Source organism: Triturus cristatus, chromosome 12 (assembly GCF_964204655.1).
Source record: "Triturus cristatus chromosome 12, aTriCri1.1, whole genome shotgun sequence".
Taxonomy (NCBI): domain Eukaryota; kingdom Metazoa; phylum Chordata; class Amphibia; order Caudata; family Salamandridae; genus Triturus; species Triturus cristatus.
The window spans coordinates 703,917,218-703,943,469 of record NC_140595.1 but is presented as its reverse complement, the minus strand read 5'-3'; the positions used below and the strand labels follow the sequence as shown (position 1 = coordinate 703,943,469).

General features: G+C 48.0%; 1 protein-coding gene across 1 annotated transcript in view; it reads right to left on the bottom strand.

Moving 5' to 3' along the window:
- The window catches only part of LOC146780156 (hydroperoxide isomerase ALOXE3-like), a 110,879-nt gene that overhangs the window by 39,546 nt on the left and 45,081 nt on the right, over positions 1-26,252 (bottom strand). The window contains exons 4-7 of the mRNA XM_085636702.1: positions 22,585-22,704; positions 22,325-22,428; positions 7,770-7,942; positions 4,603-4,746 (exon numbers count right to left, since the gene is read on the bottom strand). Of these exons, the coding sequence (XP_085492828.1) occupies positions 4,603-4,746; positions 7,770-7,942; positions 22,325-22,428; positions 22,585-22,704 (541 nt within the window). The remainder of the gene's footprint in view (positions 1-4,602; positions 4,747-7,769; positions 7,943-22,324; positions 22,429-22,584; positions 22,705-26,252) is intronic.

Sequence of the window (26,252 nt, the reverse complement as noted above, 5' to 3'; positions counted from 1 at the left end):
ACTAGCAGCCCCGGCCGCTGCAGGTAAGAGTGGTGGGGCCAGCTGAGGGGGTATTTCGAGAGACGACCAAGAGGGAAAATTAAATAAATAATTAATTTTCCCTCGTGGTCATCTCTCGAAATCCCCCCTCACCTGGCCCCACCGCCCAAACGCTCATACCTGCAGAAGCCGCAGCTAATTGCTAGGTGTAGGACTTGGGGGATGACTTTGCAGAGAAAGCCACCTTTTTACCTTCATCACTCTTGTTTTCTGAACCCGTTTTTGTTGGATTTTAGGACTGTATTTTAGGACCTACTAAAGTAGTTCTACATATACCTACACTGTACACTGTAATGATTGTATTTTAATTGTGCTTATAAGATATCTTGCATATCGAATAAAAGCTTATGATGATGATATACCTAGGGCCTGCAGCACTTATTGCACTAGGTCCTAGGGCCTGCAGGTCTGCAGCACCTTTTGTGCTACCCACTTTAGTTGCCCTTTTTAAACATGCCTTAGGCCTACCATTGCAGCATGTGTGTGCAGTTTAAAACTGCGATTTTGACCTGGCAAAATAAACCTTTTGCCAGGCCTAACCCTTCCCTTTTAATACAAAGAAGTAGGGCTCCCGGTGTTATGGTATTTACTGTTTTGCCATTTCCGTCTGTATTTATCCATATTTATTTTTTGCTAATTGTATCTGTATTTATCCATACTTCTTTTGGGTTTTGTAGAAAATTAAGCTGAAATTAGTATATTTCCACATGTATTTAACCGATAAATATGCACTCATGCTTGAATGTCTGCCAGGTTTCAATGCTGTTAACACCTGCAGAAGATAAATCAGTGCACCTATATGAAAATATGCACATTCCAATATTAACCTTGTGCATATCTACTGCTGTTAAAGCCTCTGTACTAAAATTCCTTTCTTTTTTAATCCCCGTATCTATCAATCCACACATCTATTGGCCTTGCAGTCATGGCAGACACTATTTAGAATTACTCAAAAAGCAACCCAATTTCCTTTTCTATCCACATTTAGAAATAAATACAGACAAGAAAATGAATGTTTTCTGTCTGTATTTATCTGTAAAAATGGAAAACAGAGAGCCTTACATATAAGTTAGTCACACTTAGGGTAGGCTCTGGACAGCCCCAGGGCAGGGTGCAGTGTATTTAAAACGTTGGCGCAAACAAATCCTTGGGTCTAATCTAACAAAACTAAGCACATAGAGTGATGGACTAAAATCTCATATAGTTCCCTTGTGGGATAAATCCCTTTCAGGACTAATACCATCACCCACCAGAGGTGGCATGCTTCATCATCTGGGTATCTTCTTTTGGTGGGAAAACCTAGTCCCAATAAGAGCTGCGACCTCTTCTCTGAGAACGTTATGGCCTGGTCTGCATTTGCAGTGGTAGGAGGAGTAGCACCTCCACCTGAACAGGGCTGTGCCTGCCTTCCACAATGATGGCTCCGCCCCCCTGTGGTATGTCTGGAGCCAGGGCTCACGCTGACAATGGAGGTTGTTGTGCACTTGCAAAGTGCCCCACAGAACTGGTTTTGGCTGGGTACAGATACTCTCTGCCTTCAGAGAACAAAGGATTTTTGTGTATAAAAAGAGGGACCTAGACCCTAAACTTTTAGATCATTTCAGGGAATCAAGAGGAACCTTTGCCTAGGAGAAGAGCTGGAGAAACTGAGGAGGAATACTGCCGCTGTGCTGTTTGCTGTCTGGGGTTGGCCTGCTTTGGCTGTTTCTGCCAAGGAAAGGAGAAAGGACTTTGCTGTGTCCCCTGCTTGAAGAAGATCTCCAAGGGCTTGAAATAGAGCCTGCCTCCTATTAAGAAGTCTCGGGGACACAAAGGCCTTCCTGCAACTCTGCTGGTGCTGCTGAACTCTGCCATCTCTGAGTCCTACCCTTGCCTGATGTGCCTCCTGCAGTCAAAAAGCATCAGAAGTTGGTTTTGCAGCAGCTCTCTGCAAGACCTGGCGCGAAGCATCGCAAAACCGTGCAAAGCCTCTCGGAACCGACACCGCGTGAGGTGAAACTGCGCCGAGTCCTGCCGGGCGATGCGAAGCCTCGCTGCGCAGCCCAAAGCACCGACGACGCTAAAGCCTCATAAAGCGACGCCTCACCTCCGGTGTGCAACACATCGCAACACATCGCACCGGGACACCAAATCTACAAGAACAACAGGGCCGCAGTAAGAAACCGATGCATCACCTCCCCTTCAGTGAGAAACGGACGCATCACCTCCCCTTTAGTAAGGAACCGATGCAACACCTCCCCTGCGTGGCAGTAATGAACCAACGCATCACCTTCCCTGAAGTAAGGAACCAACACATCACCTTCCCTGGGGCTGTTTTTGTTTGTGACTGTGACCCAACCAAGGTACTTTGTGTTGAAAGTGTTGCATCCATAGTTTTCTATGGACAGAACTGTCTCTACCTTTTGAAAGTCATATTTTGATTACTGTATTGTGGATATTTGTTGTTTGGTCTTGTTTGCTTTAGATAAAGATTTCTTATTTTTCTAAACTGGTGTGGTGTCCCTTTGTAGTGTTTTCACTGTATTACTGTATGTGTTCACAAATGCTTTACACACTGCCTCTGAGATAAGCCTGCCTGCTCGTACCAGGCTACCATGGGGGTGAGCAGGGGTTATTTTAGAAGTGTATCCCCCTTATCCTGACTAGAAGCAAGGGCCCCTATTTGGACAAAGGTACCTACCTCTGCCAACTAGAGACCCGAATTTCTAACAATAACATTGGGTTACCTTATTACTTTTAATAAGTGATAACTTTTGATTGGTAACAGATAGAAAGGTCATGTTTACATTCAAATTAATCCTAATTTAAAAGTATCTTCAATGGTAAAGTCAGAACTTAAGTCACAAATCTGAAAATGCCAGTTATAGAAAGATGTTATTTTTCTGGCCTAACCATTTGGTGCCTGCAGCCTGTTCCTGAGTCACATGAGTATGTATAATCAGCCTTTGTGTATTCCTCCCAGACAGCCACACAATGGGGAACTGGATTTTGGCAGGACAGACCATGCTGACTTGTTGGGAGGGGCGAAGCTGTTACCTACTTCACTTGCAGTTGCACTCACAGCCTCAGTACACACACAAAGAACTTCAAAATAGCCTTTTGTGACTCCAGACATCCTAGAACAAGGGTAGGGAAGAAAGGAAATCCCAGAACCAGAAGTGAGGCGAAGTCTAGAAGTTTTTCCCACTTCAAAGATGGCACCAGGTATAAATACTGGACCCTCAGACCAATTCATCAGTACAATTCTGGACCTGCAGAAGACTACAGAAGGACTGCAGTATAGTTCAGAGGACTGCCCTGCTGCTTGAGACCTACCTTGATTCTTAGAGGTTTGCCCAACTGCTTGAGGTCTGCCTTGTTTCTCAGAGGACTACACTCCTGCTACCAGATGACTGCTCTGCTGTGTGAGGCCTACCTTGTTCTTCAGAGGACTGCTGTGCTGCTTGAGGCCTGCCTTGTTTTTCAGAGGACTACCAGGCAGCTTGAGGCCTGCATTGCTGCTTGAAGGAGAAAGAACCATCTCCTTGAATCCAGGACTACTAGAGTGACTCCAAGGGTCAATTGTCTGGCCTCCTGTCCTGAGCTACAGAAACCCATCAAGCTCCAGAGGCCTCCCAGCCACTGCACATGGTATGTGAATATTCAACAGTAATGGCATGTCTTTCCCGCTGAATTTAAACTTAAACCTGTACATAACACTTAATTTGTTAGAAAACAAACAGGAGTAAATTCATAGCTCTTACGTTTTCTTGGTAACCCGCCAGTGGTGCCATCAAATTTAAGGTTTGCTTCATACCAAGAACGCCTAGTTTTAATTCCACCTCAAATCTCTTTCTTCCACCACCTGACACTTCATACCCCTTAGCTTCTTTTTCACCTGAATTCTGCCTTGTTTACTGTTTGACTTTACTGTTTCTTCTTTTTTGCACTTTTTTCTACAGACCAGGGTTGATAATGAAAAATAAGTCCTAAAATGAGCGCCAGTGACCTCCACCTGCAATAATGGCAACATTTTTCCACCTGCCCCCAGACAGTGAGCTGTCTCTTATCACATTGACCAGCACTGACATTGTTGAGTATCAGTAGTAACCCAAACCAGTTGCCTTTTATAAAAAATACTCTAGAATACATTAGTGGCAGCTCTAGCAGGCTAGTCTATTTGAAAGCATATTATTAGTAAAATGTTACTATTTATAGGACTCTTAACTGGCATAGGAAATAGATTTCCTACATTGAACACCTGAAATACTTGTTCTATTGGTATGTTTGTTCCTAAAGGATATGTACTAAAGCAAACATATTTCAAACATTTTACGTTGCCTGCCAAACTTTTTCATTAGCTTGTGTTTCTTTTTTCCTGCAGGTGAAAGGTAACGTGCAGTAAATTGCTTTAAAGTGACGTAAAAGGGATACAATCAGTGGAAGTCGCTATGGGTTGGCTTATTAGCCCTATTTACATTAGCTTTTCACGAACGATCATTGCCTTTCTTTGGCTATAGTGGGGGTTCAACAACAGTAAAGTTCAGAAATCTGCTGGTCTAGATAAGAGGTAAATGTGAATACCTGGATGGCTATGGGTACAGTCTCATCAGTGGGGGTCCTGTATAGGAGACATAGAGGCGCAGCGATGTACTGCTGGTGGCCATTGATCACGTTAGCAGGGATTCCCTCGAGGATCTTGTAATCAGCAATAAAGATGTTTCCTTTCTGTGAAAGCAAAGAATCCATTCAGACCAGGTGCAATCATTGAAAATATTACACAGATGGGGGAGAATAGTCGCAATAAAAAGCACCCATGTTTTTTTGCAATACGATATACAAGGCAAGGATGACAGGAAATCAGGTTTTCAGATAAATGAGAGGGTGAGCCAAGAGCAATAATTACTTCTTCAAAGAAAGAATGCTTCCTAATGGTATCACTCCCTAGCAAGAATGTGCACAATAAGATTGGTAACTGATTCTATACAGTACAGAACAGGTGAAAGGGAACAATAATACAGTTAAATTACAAGATAAATGAGAAGGTTAGAAGTACCTCTGAGAAACATGCCTGTTACCGGTGAAGTATGCAGTTCAACCCTGCTCTTTTATAGTTGGCACTAGCTATTTCCCAGTATTTTGTGCAATTCGCTAACTGTCCATGAGCTCAGGATAGTGAAAGGCTGCTCAAACTGCAAATCTGGTGGTCCTATGTAGCATACTTTGGTGTGCCCTGAAAGCACACAACTCTCCATTTGTCCCCCTCCTGTAGAGTTGAGGGGTCATCCACCATCAGCCCTCAGCATAAGCCTTCGATGGTGTCAACAGCTATTGCTTTTTAGTTGAGATGTCTACTGACCTCCTCTTGTAGATATCCACTGGCCTCCTCTTATATATGTCTACTGGTTTCCACTTACAGATGTCTACCAGAGTCCTCTTGTAGATGTCTACTGACCTCCTCTTGTAGATGTCCACTATCCTCCTCTTATAGATGTCTACTGGTTTCCACTTATAGATGTCTACCAGTGTCATCTTGTAGATATCTACTGGCCTCCTCGTGAAGATGTCTACTGGCCTCTTGAAGATGTCTATTGGCATCCTCTTCTAGATGTCTATGGGCCTGCTCTTGTGCATGATTCATGGGCCTCCTCTTGTAGATGTTTACAGGCCTCCTCTTCTAGATGTCTACTGGCCTCCTCTTCTAGATGTCAATGGGCCTCCTCTTGTGCATGTTTCATGGGCCTCCTCTTGTAGATGTTTACAGGCCTCCTCTTGGAGATGTTTACAGGCCTCCTCTTGTAGATATCTATTGGCCTCCTCTTGTAGATGTCTACTGGTCTCCTCTTGTAGATGCCTACTGGCCTCCTCTTGAAGATGTCTGCTGACCTCCTCTTCTGGATGTCTATGGGCCTCCTCTTGTGCATGTTTCATGGGCCTCCTCTTGTAGATGGGGGTTGCTTTTCTTTTGATTTTATTTATTTCCACAACTGCAAATGTGTGCATATAATACATGCTTCCATTTTGTAACAGAGTATGCAAACACTAGAACATGTGCACAGCAAAAATAATTCACCATCACTAGAGTTGCATCTGTTGTTGGAGTTACTGTTACTTGATAACAAATGTTGCTATATTTGGTAGATTGGCTTTCACCAGATGAATAACGGATCTGCCCATTGAGAATGACTTCTCCCCCACTCCTTCCCCCAATCCTGTTTCCTTTGCACCAGGACCTTGGAAAAAGGAATACAGGTGGTTTCCATGACAGTGGGCCCTGGAGGCTGTACATGGCCTGCCGAACATAGACATTGGCCACCACAGTGCATTTGAGGAATGGTGCAAGGGGTGCCCTCCCCGGAAGCCTCTCTGTGAAAAGAAGTGCTTCCCCAACCTAGCAGATTGGACTTCGGTTTTTCAGAACGCATTGACTGATTAGCAGTGGGCTGCTGCTCCCCCACCAAGTCTAGGAAATATTATCCCATGCACCCATCAACTTACTCAACATCCTTGAGCCAAACACATGTAGACTCTGCTGCTGGGGCTTTCAGAAAATGGAGCTGAGTGCTGAAGACATATTCTTGACTGTGCACATGCCTGAAGGTCTCACAAGTCCCTGCTGTTGCTGCTTACTTTGCCTTTGTTATTGGTCACAGCACCCTAGCTACTCAAGAGATGTGGGAACAGCACTCCTCTCTCCAGAGATCAGAGGTCAGCGTCGGATTGGTAAACCGGGCACTCGGGCAATGCCTGAGGAGCCGGTATCCGAATTCCAGCTGTGGGCTGCTTTTTTGAGCAGCCTGGGGGCCGATTTGGGCGGTTTCTGCCTTGTTCCATGCCGCCAGCGGGTGCCTGAGGGGACTTTCTGGAAGCAGATGGGCGTCCATTACCTCCCCTTTATCAACGGGCAGAGATATCATTCCCTTTGTCTCACTAGGCCGGTCCATCAACATATGCATATTGAGTGGGGGCAGGTGGCCTAGGCAAAAGTGGCCTCACTTGTTTTAAGGTGTATTACACCTGTGCAAAGTAATCTGTGCATTTTTTTTAACCACCTCTTTTTTTAAAATAAAATATCGCCAAATCTGAATTTTGCCGAAAGGCAATATGCAAATGTGGGCCACTTTTTTTAGCGGGCCTGGGGACGATTTTTAATCCCAATCCAACCCTGTCAGAGGTTGGTTACCTCAAGAGTTTTTTGCTTAAAGTGTTAGCGATTTGAGTGAGCACACTCTCTCTCCACACTGACTTCCATCTTTTCTTTCCTCCTCAGACCTGCTGAATGAGAAGATGTGGACCCGAAACCTCTATCGACCATGGCTCACAAGATGCCCTAATTTGCAGATATTGACTCCCTTAAATCTTATGCCATCAATTAGGAATATTTGCCAAGCCTTCCCAGATCCTAGACACCCTTCCTTTCCTTGGCATGAGTTCTGTAATGTTACCGTTTGGTTTGCCACTGCCTTGCTTTGGTTTTAGCTGTTTCCGGTGTTTGCAATCATCAGGATTAGCATCAAGATACAGAATGTGAACTCCTCATCAAGGAAGAAGATTTTGACGGGAGGATTGCAACCTTCCATTTTGCAGCATGGAGTTTGTGATGAGGGAGCACATGTGAAAGTTACATGAATTCTGGTGTCCCATGTTTATGTGATGATGGTGAGCAGTATAAAATGTTTTTACCCGGTGGTGCTGCCCCCTGTTGTGCTTGAGCACCGATATCTAGCAAGAAATATAAATAATACCTCTACCTGTAACTCGTTCTGGAGGCACGTGCTGCCTCCCAAAATGGCTGCCACCATCTCGTCCGTGAGCGGGAAGTTAGCCGGGATTTCAGAGCACTTCCGGATGAGCAGCGGGTTGGTTCCGTTCAGGAACTGATATCCGAAGAAGGCATCCTCTTTCCAGTGCTGACACACATACTCTGATGGACGGAAAGGAAAACGTGAATATTAATACAAGATAGATGACATTGTTTTCATCACAAAAGGGCCCGTGCAGGGCAGATAAGCGCTAAGCGGGACAGCTTATGCAGGCATAAATGTATGAACATAAATAAAATAAAACTGAGGAGCGAACGTTCGGTACACTGCACCAGTGACAGAGGAGCGGGGTTATAGAAGTCTTTGAGAACCGTGTGCACAGTTTAAGTTATACAGTGTGTCTACAGCAAGCCTTTGTTCCCATTTCATGTTTTAGTAGTTGTGCAAGCACAGAGATTTTAGATAATTGTATAATATGTCAAAATAGATAAATGCAAATTGGCCAGGATGCAGCATGTTCAGTGTTATACAAAATTCTTGAGAAAAAACGAAAGGAAAGAAAAAATTAAAGGAAGTGGAAAGAAAGAAAGAAAGAAAGAAAGAAAGAAAGAAAGAAAGAAAGAAAAAACGATAGAAAGAAAGAAAGAAAGAAATAAAGATAGCTTATCTACGTTCAAACACAGCAGCCTTTACCTGTACTTTCCCTGAATCTCAAGGCACAAGGACATGAAATGCTGTTAGAAAACCATTCAGTTCAGCTCTGCAAAGCTACAGAGCCGCTAAAGGTCATTTAATGTGAGTAAGACAAATGACCCTTGAGGGGCGTTGCTCCATTGGCCTGCTGTTTTATGATCACCTCTAGGGGCATATTATCAAGAAATCTTTCGCCACTTTAGTGGCACATATCGCCAAAAAAGCGGCAATTTTTTTATCGCACTATCAACAAGAACACGCTAACATGCTTTAGAGCTTGTTTTTTTGTGATAGCTGCTGGTTTTTAAGTCGAGCCAGCAAGACATTTAGTAAGGGGCTTTAGAAAGCTCACCACATGCTTGTGCGTGTGTTTCTTTTTTGGGTCGCAGGCTATTGGCCTTTGCGTGCGTCTTTCTAAGAAAGACAGCACGAAATTGGGCAAAGGCGGGTTTTTGTCCCACCTTTTCTTGGAATGTTGACGCCTACGGCCTAAACCATGCGGTTACGGGCAGAGGCACACAGTGTGCCATCTGCTTCAGGTCACATTTCAAAGCTTTGTTTTAGTTGCTTTTACTTTTGTGGATGCATTCTTACAGCACGCGCAGGGGCCATCTGGGTTTAATTAACGTGTGCGCGCTTGTCTCCCACGCAGTGTCTCGCCCCCCTCTTTCAGGCTGTGTTTGTAAGTATTCACTGTGCGCTGGAGTTACGATGTTCATGGAGTGGCGTGCATGGGCCATCTGTTTTTTTTTTTAAAACATGTGTGTACATTTACCAGCTATGAGGACAGTCAGGTGAGAGACTTCGATTTTCGATCACGATCGAATCGACCCGCCATTTTGTGGCCCGCCGCCATTTTGTGTTGCCATCACTCAGGCAGCACGGCGAACAAAGTCTATTCTGCTTTTTCTGTAGCCTGGTGTCGAAATACGCCCTCGGCCTCTATTTGCAAAGCTGGTGTTAGAACTAGCCGAGTACACTAATCCCTGTCTGGCTCTTCTAATCCCTGTCTCAACTATCTGTTGGCTCACACTATTCTTTCCTGACCTTATCTTATCGACTGGCCTTCACTGTCTCCTGCTAGCATTCTCTCGTTTCACAACTGTCCTCCAACACACACAAACGTATCTCGCCACCTGCAAGTTAGTCATGAATCTGTTAATGTATTAGCTTGAGGGAGGGGTGACAAACACAGTTGGAGGAGAGGTCTCTTCGAGTCATCTGACACTTCTGTTTTCAAACCTTTCTTATTGGTTCCGCCTTGTTTTCCAACTTTCCTTATTGGCTCTTTCTTGTATGCTCTGGGAGTGCATTTTATTAATGATTATAACATTGTATGGTATAAAACCCGATGCGCCACAGAGTGAAGTGGCAGTCTCCTGAGAACCTACTTTGTGTACTTCTAGGATAACTGTACTAGCTGCAGCTAAATAAATCTGATCTTCTAACGCCGACAGAGTGTCCCGTGTCTCTGTGCAGCGAAGCAGGTGAACTCCGGAGACTTTGGGCGTACCCTGCGCCGCCAGGCCCAAAAGGTTCTGGTTCTTCACAGGCTAAGGGGAGCCTCATTGGGGCCCTTCCCTGGTAGGTCTCACGCGCTCCAGTGTTGTCACTTTCCATAGACTGTCCACTTGTTGCAATCCGCATCCTCACTGGAAGCTTCCTGCTGCTGCCTGGTATTGGTAGGCAGCACTAGGACCGCGCAGCTTATCTGCCCCCCACACACCTATCGGCTCTTGCGCTCAGTCGGGTTCAGACGAGGCTGCTGTCCCACTGTGGATATCACCCCCGACCACACGTCATGGACAGCCTCATCCACACCCTTCAGGACTCGGAGTTGATGGCCCACTTTCAGCGCATATGTGGGTTGTACGTGGCTCCCACGGGGAGCAAACACCTGCACAACGGGGAGGCGAGCCTTTCAGCAATGGTAATGGGTGCCCCACCCCACGTGAAGTGGGCCATGGGGCGCCCTGCCGGAATGGGAGTGTGGAACGTGCCAACGGAGTGACCTTCAACGGAATCCACAAGCAGGTAGTGTGTGCAGAGAATGGTCGCATGTCATGTTGTGTGACAACTAACTTCATCCTGCCCTGGCTTGTAGCTAACAACACTTTCTGTACTCTTGCAACATTAAAGTCAAACTACAACTCCCAGAAGGCAATCTGCTTCTGGTGAAAAGCATGAACTCGCTGATGGTGACGCATGTGATATGAGGCCACTTGGAAGCTGACGCGCAGGGGTACGCTTATTGTCGCAGGTGCCGCCTCCCCGGTTGTGACAGATACAACAAATAGCACCCCAGGTTTGACTCTGAGCCTCCGGCGTTTGAGTCCACTTTGAGACTGGGTAATTCATGGGTCTCTGTCACCCACACTTGTGAACAGTGCACCCCATTTTCTTTCAGAACATGTCGCGGGTCTTTCATGAAACATATCTCCAACTTTAGGACACTGCGCATGCACTGGTGCTCGTTGGGTTGCCCTAGCTACAGCCCACATTAACGGCGAAGGATCAGGAATGCGGTGCACGCTGAGCTGTCAGTTTGCCACCCAAATCGCAGGCACACCCACCCAGGTAGCACCCAACGCCCACTGTTGCACAAATCCAGTGAAAACACAAGAGGTCATTAGTGTATTTATTTCCCTGCATTGCCCTCACCTGAACCATTTGGAACAAGTGGCTTTAACAGTTCATGATTTGTAGATAAAAGTGTGTGTGTGTGTGTGTGTGTCTGGGGGGGAATAGGTGGAAGAAGAGCAAATATTGTTTAAAGCCCGCTGCAAATGAATATCATCGCTGCTTGCTCTTGGTCCCACCCCATGCCTCCTTTTCCCACCACGCTTCACTTCCTGTCTCTTTATGTCAACCTTACAGAGTCTTTTTCATCCCTGCTTTCTCCTTTTTTAACTGTTCTTGTCTCTTTTTGTTCCTCCTTCCATCTCTCCCTTAGCTTAATTAATCTGACAAAAATTCTGACGAGGAGAAATAAGTGCAGGTCCCCAATAATAAGAGCCGGCACCCATGACGTGGGTGGTGAGCAGTGGCGTAAGGGGAAATTCCCTCCCCTGTAACCCTCAGAATATGATGAGGGGGCCTGTGTCTCCCATATTTAACAGGTGTACATTGGCCTTGGGCTGAATGGCGACCCTTTGAAGGGTTGGGGGACCCCAGCGCCGCAGGGGCTTGAGCTACGTTTCTGGTGTTGAACCAGAACGTAATTTGGACCATTTCGTTTTGCACGGACTGTACCACTAACCTCACTCCCATAGTCGTTCCTTGTAGATGCCAAGGCTTGACATTCAAGTGTAGTCCCAATTAAAAAAAGGAAAACCTAAAAGTAAACGTCTTCATTGCCGCATAAGGGCACTGAACCCCTTATGGGATCACGTGGATATGGAAATGAGATGGGAGCACGTGCAAGTCTGCAGAACCTCCTCCCCCGAAGCAGTTTTACTTGTAGGTCTGGTTCTGCTGTTGAACCAACAGCGATTTGTGTTCAAGCATCCCAGGTTACCTTGGTGAAAATCAACATTTTTATGTTTTTATTATTCCCCATGGCCCTTGTAAGCTTCTTTCTCCAGACAAGAGTACATATGTGATTAGAGGTGCGGCGACTCCCTCAAAATAAACTCTGTAAACGGTACTGTGCAAACACTGTTTTTCTCTGCTTGCTGGAATATAACCGTAAAGCAGGGGGTGAGCACAACCGTGCTATGCGGACAGGTATTGTGAAAGTGCTGATATATGGTGCACACCAAGCGAGTCTTTGGCAGAACGCTGCACACCTTCGGGAACTGTCTGCCCAAGTTACGTCTCCATATAGCGCCTAATCGCCGCCTCTAGGCATCTGCGTGGGTTCACGGTTGTCCGTCAGAGACACTTGGCAGGGGACAGCGAGCTGGAATCTCAAGTCTTCCACTGCGGCAGCTTCTTCACCTGCTCAAGCAGATGTGAGAGTCGAGTCTTGGCCTCTCTGCTGAGACTTCAACAACGTCGCCCTCTATAAGAGGATACTGCATCTGCCCATTTTGAGCCGACCTAATGCCTTTCACAATGACTTCCGGTTATTGCTAATCTGTCACAAGAAATCTGGTTCCAAAGCAGTCGAGCTGAAAAGTAGTTTTGATGATAACTAATCTTTATGTCTGAGCGAATGGAGCTCACCCAAAAGCATAGCTTGGTCAGTCAGATTGAGGAGCTGTGAGCTTCAGAGATCCCCACCATCACACAGACTTCTGTACAGCACAGCTTAAAGACATAGGCAAGGTCAATATCTCTGGCTAAACACTTATAAGGTCCCAAAGGCGAGACCTATTGGCTACGCCAATGCTTGGTTTTTTTTCCTTTGCTTGTCAGCGATATGTATCACTAATGACATGCAAAGTAGGCGTTCCTCACCAATACTACATGAAAACAGTCGCAAACACAACTTCGCACTATTAAAAATGAGGCACCGGATCCTCGAAGCGATTAAAAAAGCTGCACTAACCGCAGTTATGTCAGGTATTGAACACATGTTTGAAAGTTGACTTAACCATCTTTTGTATTGGAGGTGGATTGTGTGGTTAAGTTCACACTTGCCTATTAGCAAGCTTTTCATTAGGGCACACTAATTATCGCTTGATTTCTCATGGTATTAGGGGCATATCATCAAGGCTCCGAGATAAAATTATCACCGCTTTAGCGTCCGTTTTCGGGCGAAAAGCGGCGATAATTTTATCGCACTATCAGCAAGGTCACGCTATCGCGTGAATCATGCCTTAGCACCCTTTACCTTAACGCCCAGCTTTGCATCTCTAATGAGATGCAAAGTGGGCGTTCCTCCCCAAAGTAACGTGAGAAATGTCGCTAACAGACATTTCTCCTATCAGTAAGCTGATCTCTAACCTGCGTAGCGATAAGAAAAGTAGCGCTAACCGTGGTTATCGCTACTTTCCTTACGCCTGCTTTCAATTTGACTTAGCCATTATATCCAATGAAAGGTGGATATAATGGCTAAGTCTGCCCTGCCCTATCATCACGCCATCGCCAAACGCTGTGCGATTATCGCTGGATTTCCAGCGATAATTGCACATTTGGCAGCTTGCGCTTGGAATTTTATCGCTTTGGAGATAAGCGTCGCTGATAGCGCGCTATCTCAGCTATAAAATCCAGCAATAGCCGGCGATAATTATCCTCGTGCTAAGGGAGCTTAGCCATAATTATCGCCGGCCCTTGCTGATATGCCCCTAAGTGCTGATCACCGTCTATAGCTGGATTTGACATCGCCTCTGATCAAAGCGTTGCTAATTCGCCGCTAACACGGCGATGTCAATTAGTGATAGACAGCGAGGAAAGAAAACGCGCTAAGCGCGATTTGCGATAATTATCACATTCTGTTGATAATATGCCTCATAGTCTCTAAAGATGGACAGATCATGTTTAAAGTTGCCACTCTACAACATTAAGTGCTTGCATTATAAAAGCAGGCTGCATAGAGAATAAAAAACAAGGAATAGGAGGATTTTTTCATCATCAAACTTTGACCCGCAGTGAGCTAGAGCTAGGCAGTAAAGGGACGAAGACAAAACCAGAAAAGCACCACCCCCGGACTCTTAACACAAACGCCGGGCCAAGCTCTTATTTTGTTGCAAATTAAGCACTGCTAGTGTCTAATGCAAAAAGTGCGTTTGTAACGATTGGTTTGTGTTGGATCAAAACAAGTTTAATGAAACATCGCCCTCTGCTGGATTTTCGCAAAAAGGCAAACCCCGTATTTGATAGAAACATCAGTTTCAGTCTTAAATTATGTACAAGACTAGTTTCCTGTATCACATCCTGGTTAGACATAGGAGAACATTTCCATCCTGTTATATTTCCAGTTCGTCATTCCAATTTTTTTTATAATATGGCTGCCTCTTCTCATAACTATAGGTGTTAATGGAAATACTTTCTGTATCCATTCCCTACACTTCGCTCTAACGTCACTCCACTGTAACCAATTTCTGACATCAATAGCTAATAACTTCAAACATTTCACGCCTCCATTGTGGCCTGTAAATGATGGGGCTCAGTGGCATATCTCATATCCCGCCTTTTAATTGCATTGACATATTCTGCTATTCGTTATGTAAGCGGATAGGCTTGTAGTGTTCGGCACGCGCGAGGCGTTCTAGCCTTCCGCGCTGCCGAGGTGCGCTAGCGCTGACGCGTGACGTCAGACGCTAGCGAGTTAAAATAAAGAGGCGTGACCTCGACGGGTCAGTCGGAGCCGCGTGTGTAACATAACTATACCGGCTCCCGTGTAGTATTTAGCGCGCTCGCGCTGCCATGCTTTCTAGGCCATTAGAAGCATTACACTGGCGACGAGGGGTCAATTGAGCCCTGCTGTGCTATTTTGGGTGCCCCACATTGCACACCTTGTCCTCCCATGGTGCCTGAGCCTATGTGTGCTGCTCCCCTCATGGTGCCCTGGCTGAGCCTACTGTGAGGCCTGGTGGGGAACACTGCAGGTGCCCGGAGGGTCCATCCTGACATCGGAGGTGACGCTGGGTGTGCCCCGGTGCCCCAATCCACAGCCTGGAAGGGGTATGTCTCGCCCAGGTGATGCCGCACCTGCCCCCACGAGGTGTTTGACGACGGCCGCGCCCTCCCCCTGATCCAGGCCTATGACGGGGGTGATCGCCTCGAACCAGAAGCGCCTGAGGGTCCCGCGGACGACGTCTGGAGGTAGGCGCGCCCACCAGTTGGTGCAGCAGCGCGAGGAAGGCCAACACGCAACGCCCGGAGGGAGTGCACGCCTGGTGGCGTCGACGCAGTGGAGAGGAAGCTAGCTTCCACCGCGTGCTGCGCACGTGCCAAGATGGCGTCGATCCCCGCCATTGAGCCGTTTGTCATTGATGGTGCCCCGTCATCCCTCGCCCAGCGCTGGAAGGATTGGACAGACCGCCTGCAATTTTACTTCGAAGGGGCTGGCATCGCGAGGGAAAGGCGCAGAACACTGCTGCTCCACCTAGGAGGCAAAGACATCCACCGCATCTACAAAACTCTCGTGGAAGCCACGCCGAAAACGTACCACACACTGCTGAACGCGCTCAACGCCCACTTTGAGCCCATGGCGAACAGGGACTATGAAAGGTTCATCTTCCGTCAGGCCAAACAAGAGGCAGACGAATCTCTGGATGCGTTCCATGGCCGGCTGAAGGAGCTAGCCAGCACGTGTGGGTTACGCGACGAACAGGAAGAGATCCGAGGGCAGATCATACAGGGGTGTTACTCGTCTAAACTTCGCGTCACGGTCCTCCAGGAAAAAGGAAAGCCCCTGGCGGACATCCTCACCCTCGGACGGTCGAAAGAGCTATCGCAAGCGAGAGCCTCGCACATGGAGGCAGCCCTACATCGCCCTGTGAAGACGGAGCAAGTGCAAGTGGCGGAAACGGTAAACGTAGTGCGGCCAAAAGGGAGGCAAGCTGGAGGAAAACGACAGCCGGAGGCAAAGAAGAAAGACTGCGGGTACTGTGGCGGCCAACCCCACCGCATGCAAGACTGCCCGGCTAGAGGGAAAAAGTGCGGCGCCTGCGGGTGGATGAATCACTTTGCGGCGGTGTGCCGGTCCACCAAAGCCAAGAAGGAGGCGGCCCATGCGGTAGGCGAAGAGGCAGACAGTGAAGACATGGACGACGACACCGGAGAGTACCCAGTCCATTATGTGTTTGCAATCCATCAACCACAGAAGAAGAAGCGCAGACTTCCGAAGTGTCGCATACTAGTCCAACAACAAGAGGTAAAGGCGACAATCGACACTGGGGCCTCCATCGAGCTGATGGCCGCCAACGTCTACCACCAACTGCGAGCCAAACCCCCGCTGAGAGAGGCGAAGATCAGGGTGTTCGCATACGGCCAGAAGACGCCCATTCCCCTCATCGGGTGCTTCCAAACAGAGCTACAACATGGCGAGAGGAGCATCAAAACCACCGTCTATGTCACGGAAGAGGGCAGCGGAATGCTGCTGAGCGGGAAATCGGCCGAAGAGTTGAGGTTGATATCGTTTGCCATGGCAGTTCTGGAGGAAGAACTGGACACCATCCTGGAAGAGTTTGGAGAAGTCTTCAAAGGCATCGGATGCCTGAAAGGAAAGGAAGTATCCTTACACATCGACCCGTCGGTCCAGCCAGTGGCGCTGAGGCACCGGCGGATTGCTTTCCACCTGCGGCAGAAGGTGGAGGAGGAGCTAGAGGCCCTGGAGAGACAAGGCATCATCGAAAAGGTCAGTGGGCCAACCCCGTGGGTATCCCCGATCGTCATCGCCAGGAAGCCGAAGCAGCCAGGACAAGTCCGCATCTGTGTGGACATGCGCCTCCCCAATGCTGCGGTCAAAAGAGAGCGACACCTGACGCCCACTATTGATGACATCCTGGGAGAGCTGAACGGGGCCAGATGGTTTTCAAAGATGGACCTACGGTCAGGCTACCACCAGCTACCACTTCATCCGGACTCGAGGTACATCACTACTTTTTCCACCCATGTGGGCCTCAGACGATATCGGCGCCTAAACTTCGGCATTTCGAGTGCCGCCGAGGTATTCCAAAATACCATCAGAGAGGTGCTCAGTGGGCTCCCCGGCGTGCTCAACGTGAGTGACGACCTGCTCATATACGCGTCACCCATAGAGGAGCACCACCAGCGATTGAGAGGGGTCCTCAAGAGGATTCAGGAGTCAGGCCTGACCCTGCACCGGGAGAAGTGTCAGTTCCTGCAGAATAAGATCAGTTTCTTCGGATATACCTTCTCGGACCAAGGGGTGGCCCCAGACCCGGATAAGGTGAAGGATGTCCAAGATGCCCCAGCTCCGACGAACATATCGGAGGCCCGGAGTTTCCTGGGCATGGTCAACTTCTGCGGCCGCTTCATTCTGGACCTCTCCAACCTCACTAAACCCCTCAGGGAGCTGACCAAGTCGTCCACCACGTGGCAGTGGGGCCTGGAACAGGAACAGGCGTTCCAAGCGACGAAGGCGGCCCTATCTGCGGACACTACCCTGTCATACTTCGACCCGGCAAAGCCCACCAACGTGGCAGTCGGCGCGAGTCCGTTTGGGTTGGGAGCGGTCCTGACACAACGCCAGGACAATGAGGAATGGGCCCCCATCGCCTACGCCAGCCGGTCCCTGACCGAAACAGAGCAGCGGTACTCTCAAATCGAGCGAGAAGCCATCGCCATCCACTGGGCATGCCGGTACTTTCATGTGTACATCTATGGACATCATTTCACAGTGACAACCGACCACAAGCCGCTCATTCCTCTATTCCAAGGGTCGTCCTCGAAGCCGCCGCCCTGGAATGAAAAATGGATACTCCAACTACAAGGGTATGACTACCGGGTGGAGTACAAACCAGGGGCCACGAACCCAGCGGACTACCTGTCACGACACCAGCGGAAAGCCACGTCAGAGGAGAAGGAGGAGGCTGAGGATACGGAGAAGTATGTCCGGTATGTGACGGAGCGGTCACGACCCCTTCCAATGAGCCTGGCCGCAATAATAGAAGCATCAGAAGGCGATGAATGTGTGAGAGCAGCAGTGGAGGCCGTCAGATCGGGGGATTGGAGGACAATTCAAGCCTCGCTCAACAGACGGACACCCCAAGCCAAGCTGACACTAGAGTCGTCCCTGAGGGTGAAAAGTGAGCTGTCCGTTGACGCCCAAGGATGTCTTCTGCGGGGTCCAAGACTAATCATGCCGGCCAGCCTCGCTCAACAAGCAGTGGACCTCGCCCACCGGGGACACCAAGGAGTAGTAAAGACAAAGGGCAGGCTCCGAGCCAAAGTATGGTTCCCAGGCATGGATGCGATGGTGGAACAGACGGTGAGAACCTGCACGTGGTGCAAAGCCGCAGGCCCGCCAGAGCGCCCGCACCCAGTGGCGACCGAAGACAATCCTCGGCGACCGTGGGAGTGCGTGAGTGCCGACTTCGGACATCTCCCCGATGGGCGGTATGCGTTGGTCATCATTGACGACTTCACAAAATACCCAGAGGTCGAAATCGTGGGGAGCCAGACAGCCACGGAGGTGATCGCGAAGTTTGAAAAAACCATCGCCACTCACGGCATATTCGGGGTGGTCAAGACCGACAACGGACCGCCTTTCCAAGGGCAGGAGTTCGCAGAGTATCTCAAGAGCTGGGGGATCACTCACCGCAAGATAACACCACGGTGGCCCCAGGCCAATGGAGAGGTAGAGAGGTTTATGAGGACACTCAATAAAACCATTCGCATCGCCATGGCTGAGGGATCTCCACTGGAGAGAGCGATCTACAGTTTCCTGCGCGAATACCGTTTGACCCCCCATGTCACGACCGAGGCAGTGCCAGGAACAGCCACCATGGGGAGAATCGTAAGTGACATGATCCCACACCACCCTACTTGGGTTCCGGCACAAGCCACCAACGAAAAGACATTAGCCAACCGGAGGCGCTCGAACGACCACGCCAGCCTGCGAAGAGGAGCGAAGGAATCCATGGTTACAACAGCAGGATCGAGTATACGTGAGGGACCGCTACCCAGGCAGCAAGTTCAGACTTCCTTTTGAACCTCAACCATGGGTGGTCACCCGCCGGACAGGCACGATGGTGACCGCTCAAAGAGGCGCGGAAACAGTCACGCGAGACGTGTCCTTCTTTAAAAAAGTCCACCCAGGAACACCGCCACGTCCCGGGGCCGAGCCCGAGGGGCCGGATCCCGACCAGCCGAGAGGAGATCAGGAAGTGGAGGACGGTCGGAGTGAGGATGGGGGTTCCCAGCCCGTCCCAGCCACCCCAGGGGGTAACCCGCCTGGCAGCTCCCCAGCCCGGGTAGAGCCGAACACCCCAAGGCGCAGAACCCCCGAGGTGGTCCCTTCCAGAGGCGGCCCGTCCCGCTACAACCTGAGGAGGAACCCGGCACCGTCATCCCAGCTGGCGGACTATATGGTGTGACCCGTAAGGACTGGCGGACTGGTAACAGACCCATCGTTTTGCTTTTATGTTTTGCTTAATGTTTATAAAGGTTGGAAGGAGTGTAGTGTTCGGCACGCGCGAGGCGTTCTAGCCTCCCGCGCTGCCGAGGTGCGCTAGCGCTGACGCGTGACGTCAGACGCTAGCGAGTTAAAATAAAGAGGCGTGGCCTCGACGGGTCAGTCGGAGCCGCGTGTGTAACATAACTATACCGGCTCCCGTGTATTATTTAGCGCGCTCACGCTGCCATGCTTTCTAGGCCATTAGAAGCATTACAAGGCTGGGTTCACTATACATGGCTTTTAAAAGCAGCAGCGAATATTAAGCTTTAGTTAGGATCTTTCCTCAGTTGATAACCTAGCGAGGGTTATTGATTGGAAGCAAGGTAGCTGTTAATCAATATGTAACATGAGCAAAGGCAAATATGTGTCAATGATTAGATGAAAACGAATTATCATCCTCGGATTAGTGTTCTCACTTTTATTGGTAGATTTGCAACACACACACGCACACACGCACACGTGCACGCATGCACGCACACACACTTAACTTGCAACGCAGTCATGCATTGCTTGTGACATCAAACACAACATCCCTCATGAGTTTTTTAAAGTGCATTATTGATCACATCAATGAAGACGTCATATCTGACATCACCAGTGACCAAGACTTCTGAAAAGAACTCAGTTTAGCACACCAATGAAAAACTAAACGGGAATTCCTTACAAACAGCAGATGTCTCAAGGGGCACCAATGTTAGAAGGAGATGAATACTTTGGGGGTTTTTTGCATCCTTTTATTCATGTCGCCCTTGATGGGACTATATGTACATTAGCAAATCAGCAGTAAATTAAACATGCTAATTATCGGTCAAATTCTGTGCAATTTATGAAACGGCACAAAAGTTATTAGCAAACCGTATATCAATTGACCGACCTAACTTTGCCATTCTTTTGCCAAATCTTGTGGAGACCCTGAGAGCACTGCCTTGGGCGTACCTTGGCAACAACCTGCTAAACTTCATAGAGATGAATTAAACACTGCCAGCGTTTTTAGCAAAAGAAAACGTTTTGTTCCATGCTAATGGTGTTCCACCAATTAATACATTTCCATGAAACTCAAAGCATCAAAAATAAGCTTACAATGCTGATATCCTGGCCCATGTCAAAGTAATGATATGCCAGCATGCATGGCAAAGCTGCTATGTTGAATAATAAATGTATTTAATCCAAGGCATCACTCAAGTTCTGATCTCATTGCCATTACAATTATTACTTACTTTTAAGAGGGTGAGGAGCCTAGAAGTTTGTAGAGTTTTGTGTAGTGTTAAAATCGGGGCTTTCGTGCCACTTTTAAGTTGTGTCAGGAAAAAAAGGTTCTATATTATATATTCTGCAACAACAAGGGAACCCAAGAGAAGTCGACCAGGGACCTTGGGAGACAATTGTTTTCAACAACAGTGGTCCCCAGAAAGTGAAATGGAAACCAAAGGAATGAATATTGACTCAATCGTAGCTATATTTAATGGACTTGTCCAGCCGGACAGAGGTCTGATATTTACTTGTAGGTTTAGGATATAATCATACCAAACAATACATTAAATGGGACACAATCCTGTGTCCTACTTAGCCAGAAGAGTACATAAACAAGGGAGAAAACGAACAACAGGGGGCTCAGGCAAAGCTTTTCCGGTTTGTTACACAAGGAGGATATACAGTGTTACAACAACAAATCACTAAAAAACACCTTTACAGTGGAATGAACAAAAGGGTTTGTGACACACCCGGAAGAATCCTGCTACTCAGCAACTTCCCTGCAACATACTGGCGACTGAGCCGTTAGAGTACGCGAAGGCGACTCCCCCCATATCCGAGCTGGAATTCATCATATCTGGAGCTGCCATTATAGCAGCCCTCGTCTCCCCGCCTAAGTTCCCTCATTCTGGAATTGTGGCTAATGAGGCTCTATTTAACAGGCATGGTATTAAAGTCCTGATGATGATCCGCTCATCCCTTAAACGGATCGAAACGCCGTCGACACCCTAATACACCTTATACGCAAAAAACCTTTTGTTCATTCCGCTGTAAAGGTGTTTTGTAGTGATATGTTCTTGTAACACTGTATATCCTCCTTGTGTAACAAACCGGAAAAGCTTTGCCTGAGCCCACTGTTGTTCGTTTTCTCCCTTGTTTATGTACTCTACTGGCTAAGTAGGACACAGGATTGTGTCCCATTTTATGTATTGTTTTGTATGATTATATCCTAAACCTACAAGTAAATATCAGACCTCTATCTGGCTGGACAAGTCCACTAAATATAGCTACGATTGAGTCTATATTAATTCCTTTGGTTTCCGTTTCACTTTCTGGGGACCACTGTCGTTGAAAACAGGAAAAAAAGTTCACCATCATCTGTCCTTTTTCAAAGTTGTCAAGAAATCAGTTGAAAGTTAACTCAGGAGAAAATGGAACATCCCTACTCACTGCACACAAGGACTTGCAAAGAAATATTGCTAGTTTGTGGGGGGAAATCACACCTAGATTCAAACTTAGGAAGAGTTGGAAATTTCTCAAGCTATGTTTAGGCCAATAACAGGGACACATGTAAGACCTTTCTCTTGCGATAAAACCTCACAGATTATCTTAGATTCGCCCAAGTAAACATGTTTTTCACAAACCTTGGAAGACGGTGAGAGAACCTTAAAAAATGCACTCTGGTATGATGCATTTTATCAGTTCAGTGGAACTGCTCTTCAGGACTTGGACATCTTGGACAGTAAATAACAGGTTCTTCATGTCTTACCTCCTGGAACCAATATTTTCTTCCTGATACAAGAACATTTGGCTCAATAGGTGCTTCACCCTTGTATTGGACACAAACCTGATACAGGTGTTCTGGTGAACCAGAACACCCTCTGAAGGTCATCAAGGGACTTCCATGAGTCGCAGCAGCCTGAGAAGATCTTCAACTTCTCCCCCACATGTCTGCAAACCAAAAGGCAAGAATAACATTATGTGAGAGAAAGAAGACACAACTCAACCATCCTTTGGCCTTTGTCTCACCTTTAGGCAATGAAGGTCTTACACCTTTCTCACCCCCTGGACTATGATTAAACAATTCTTGGAGGGTGTGATACTTACGTAGATCTGTAGAGAGGTTGAGAGGAGGATTTGAGGAGGGAATATGTAATGTTGGAGTTAAGCTCTTTTGCAGAATTGACGTCGATGCATCTCGGTGTTCCAGGAGAGAAATCTCTCCACCTGGGAAAATGTATGAGACAAAGTTTGTAATGCTCTTACAACAAACAATAACTGAAATTAAAGTTGGGGAATTTGCAATACTTGGGTCTCAAATAAATTCACTCTTCCATACTTTTTTTAAAATCAGCATTTACACTGGTGTTACTCAAAGAAGGAAACCCAGGAATTGGCCTCAGGTATTGCTAAAGAATTTTTAAGGACTTGGATTGTTTTATTCCATATAGGTACCCTACATAGGAGCAGGTAACACTGCAAGCCTTCACCTATATTCTTCCCCACATTACATACATAACGGTTCTTTGGGACTGACCTTTTACCAAGATACGACACTGCATTCAGAACTCGGGTTTTTCCCTGGTTTGAATCTCATACATTATGCATGAGGTTTCTTTGAAGCACAGCAGGACTACCATTCCCTGTATAATATCTCTGTATAAAGTTCAGTCCCGACGTCATCCTTTAGGCCGACACAGTAACACAGCAAGGTAGGTCCACTGGGGAGACCTATGGGTATATATACATCATGCCTTGCTTAAAAAGAGAGAGGAGCCCGTGACTTCCCGGCTGACACACTGACCAGAGATGCTGAGGTTTCTGCATGCAGATGCTTCAGCTAGCAGTGGTCTAACATCCCTCGCGGGGTGTCCAACTCGAGACCAGTACAGGGTCCTATATTCTCTCACTCTCAGGTAATGGGGTTGACTAGATCCTAGAGGGATTCTTGGCATAACACCTACATAGAAGCTAGGTACATTTAGGTACATCTAGTTAGGGAGTCATCGTAGGAGTACGCACTTTTTATCATTTATTCTAGGTACTTGTATATTTTCTGGATTACTGCAAAATGGTAGAACTGTACCATCCCTTTACTTTGGTAGTACTGCTAATCATATATCTCTGCTACCGTCTAATGGTTGTTGTAGCTCATCTATTCTACACTAGAATAACAACTGTTCAATAAATCCTTATTGACAAACGCCCAGTATGTCTATTCTGTGTATCTCTGTGACAAACTAAGTGAGCACGAGTGACTGAGCGAAAGGTAGCATATTGTTTCCACAATTCTGAGGGATCAGGGTTGTCATTTCTGAGGTTGCCAGAATCTATTCTCTCCCTGGTAAGAAGAGATAATAGTGACACTGTGAGCTAGCTGATACAGACAGGCTAACATATCCGGTGGGGGTGCACGGAACCAGTCTGCCACCAATCCCACAGTTTATCTCATCCAAATGCGCAGATCCTGTATAGGGTATATCGGAACTACACAAAAGGACAATCATCACTGTAGTGACCTACTGGTCACTGTTCTAGTTGCTCTGTCACCAGTCACTTCCCAAGGGCTGTCTCACACCCCACACCCTTCTAGCACAGGCATCACAGGACATGTGACCCTAATAATAAAAGGGGCTGAGTACACTTTCCCATGGCTAGTTCTATACCCTAATCAACCGTGTCTATGTGGTCACTACATATGCATGGGGGCCTACGGCACCACACTATTACATTGGCAGCGGGCGGAGCCTGCAAGTGCAGCCGCATTGTTTGATTAGTGGTTGTAGGGGAAGAGTGCTGCACGTGTTGAGGGCACCCCTTGCGAGCAGGAGCAGGATGCATATGATGGCCCGTGGGGCATGTGAAGAGTCCCTGGGTGAAGGAGGTGATCGGGGGCCCACCCTGCACCGGGTGTGCCCGCAAGCACGTGGCGGCACACGAACAAGGAGAGTCCACATGGAGAGTCTGGGAGCCGGTGGCATGACCCTGCCACCAGCCTGCTGAGTCCCAACTGAAGGAGCTGAGCAGGAGCCCACCCCGCATCAAAATGACTGCCCGCAGGACATGAGGTGAGCCCCAGAAGGTGCATGGAAATGGTCAGGCGGTGAAAACAGCTATCGTGGGGAAAGGAAAATACCCCCAGAAGCCAGCGATGAGGCTGACCCCCACCCGGCACTAGTAAAGGACCGAAAGAGTGTGGCAAGGGGAGAAGCGAGGCAGAATGGGGCCAGTCAGCTGAGGGCCCTGCAGCCTCTGCTGTGACGATCAAGCAGCAGGAGGAAGAGCTGCTGCTCTGATCGAGGTACCCAGTTGCGGGTGATCGAAGTACTGGGCTGCAGGCGGTGTCGTGCCGGAATGGTGTGCAGCCCAATATGGTGGTCGGGTTGCGGCCTTCAAAAGTGGTGCCCAACAGTGGATGTGAAAGAGAAAGCACCGAGGAGCAGATCGCTGTCAGCCGCTAGTGCGCAGGGTAGGCGGGTGGCATGAGAGAGCCCCAGGGAGGAATGAACATGGTTGCGGCATAAAAGATAAGCAGAGTGACCCGCAGCGTGATGGGAGCTGCTGCAGCCGCCTAAATTAGCCAAAGCCTTCAAGCATCCTGCTACCCAAGAGTCATCAAGGTAACTGCCCGCAGACAAAGAAACGCAAGATTAGGCATGTCCCACAATCCAGCACCACAGTCGTGGCAGAAAGACGCGTTTCACTCACCGGCTGTGATGTGGGGAGCCATGCAGAAAAGAAAAGGGCAAATTGCTCCATGGTGCCACAGGAAGCATCTGATGCAGGAGTGAGGGCCTGCACGGGTGTGGAGAAAAATCCGCACTGTGCCCGTGTGTGCCTCCGGGTGACACGCAGCCAGAAGGATGATGTCTTGTGGAGGCAGGAAAACCTCCGAGATAGAGAGCACGAAGGCCCGCAGCATGAAGGAAGCTGCCGGGACCTAGGACTAATGCAACAGTGCCATCTAGTGGCCATGTTGCGCTACCGAGACTGGCTGAAAAAAAAAACCAAAAACTGAACACTGAGCACTTCAAGAAAACTGAAAGGAATCTTAGGCAAAGCGGCATACCGTTAATGAACTGCTCTTTGGCAGAGGCGCCAGAGGAGCCAGAGGAGGAGAATGGGTAGTATGAGTGCCTTGAATTAGGCCAAGGGTGTGACTATTGCCAGCAATGCCATGTGAGCTACACAAAGCTAGAAGAAACAACACACACTAGCAAAAGACCTGGTGAGAAACAATGATTAAGATAAATGAATGCAGCACAGGGACAGCTGCTGCAGCTCAACCTGGTTGGGGGAAAAAAGTGTACTTGTATGAAGAGAAGTGGCGTGACATCCGATGAAGAAGTAAGAGCACAAGGGAAAAAGTTGAGCCGAAGATGCAACCCAGACAGGGACAGTACGGGCTGGAGTCCGATAGTGAGCGCTCTATGAGGAACAGGGCCCAGGTGGTCACACGGCATGACTCATCCTGTGAAGCTGACCTGACAGGAGGCTGCAAAGAGAGAGCCACATTGGTGTGATATTGAGGTGCCTGGAGCATGTGCTCAAGAGAGGAGATGCCCGGTGTGAGAAGTTGGCCTGGTATATGCTGTTCACTAGTTCTAGTGACCACCTTGTACCATGCCAAGCAACCCTTATGGTGTGGTTGTAAGTCAACCTTTTTGGACTAGCTGCCCTAGTGGTAGCGTAGGCTAAGCAGTCTTTGAGGCTAAACTCGTGATGCGTGTTAAGCAAGCTGTTTTACCAATAGTAACCCCCTTTTATACCAATGA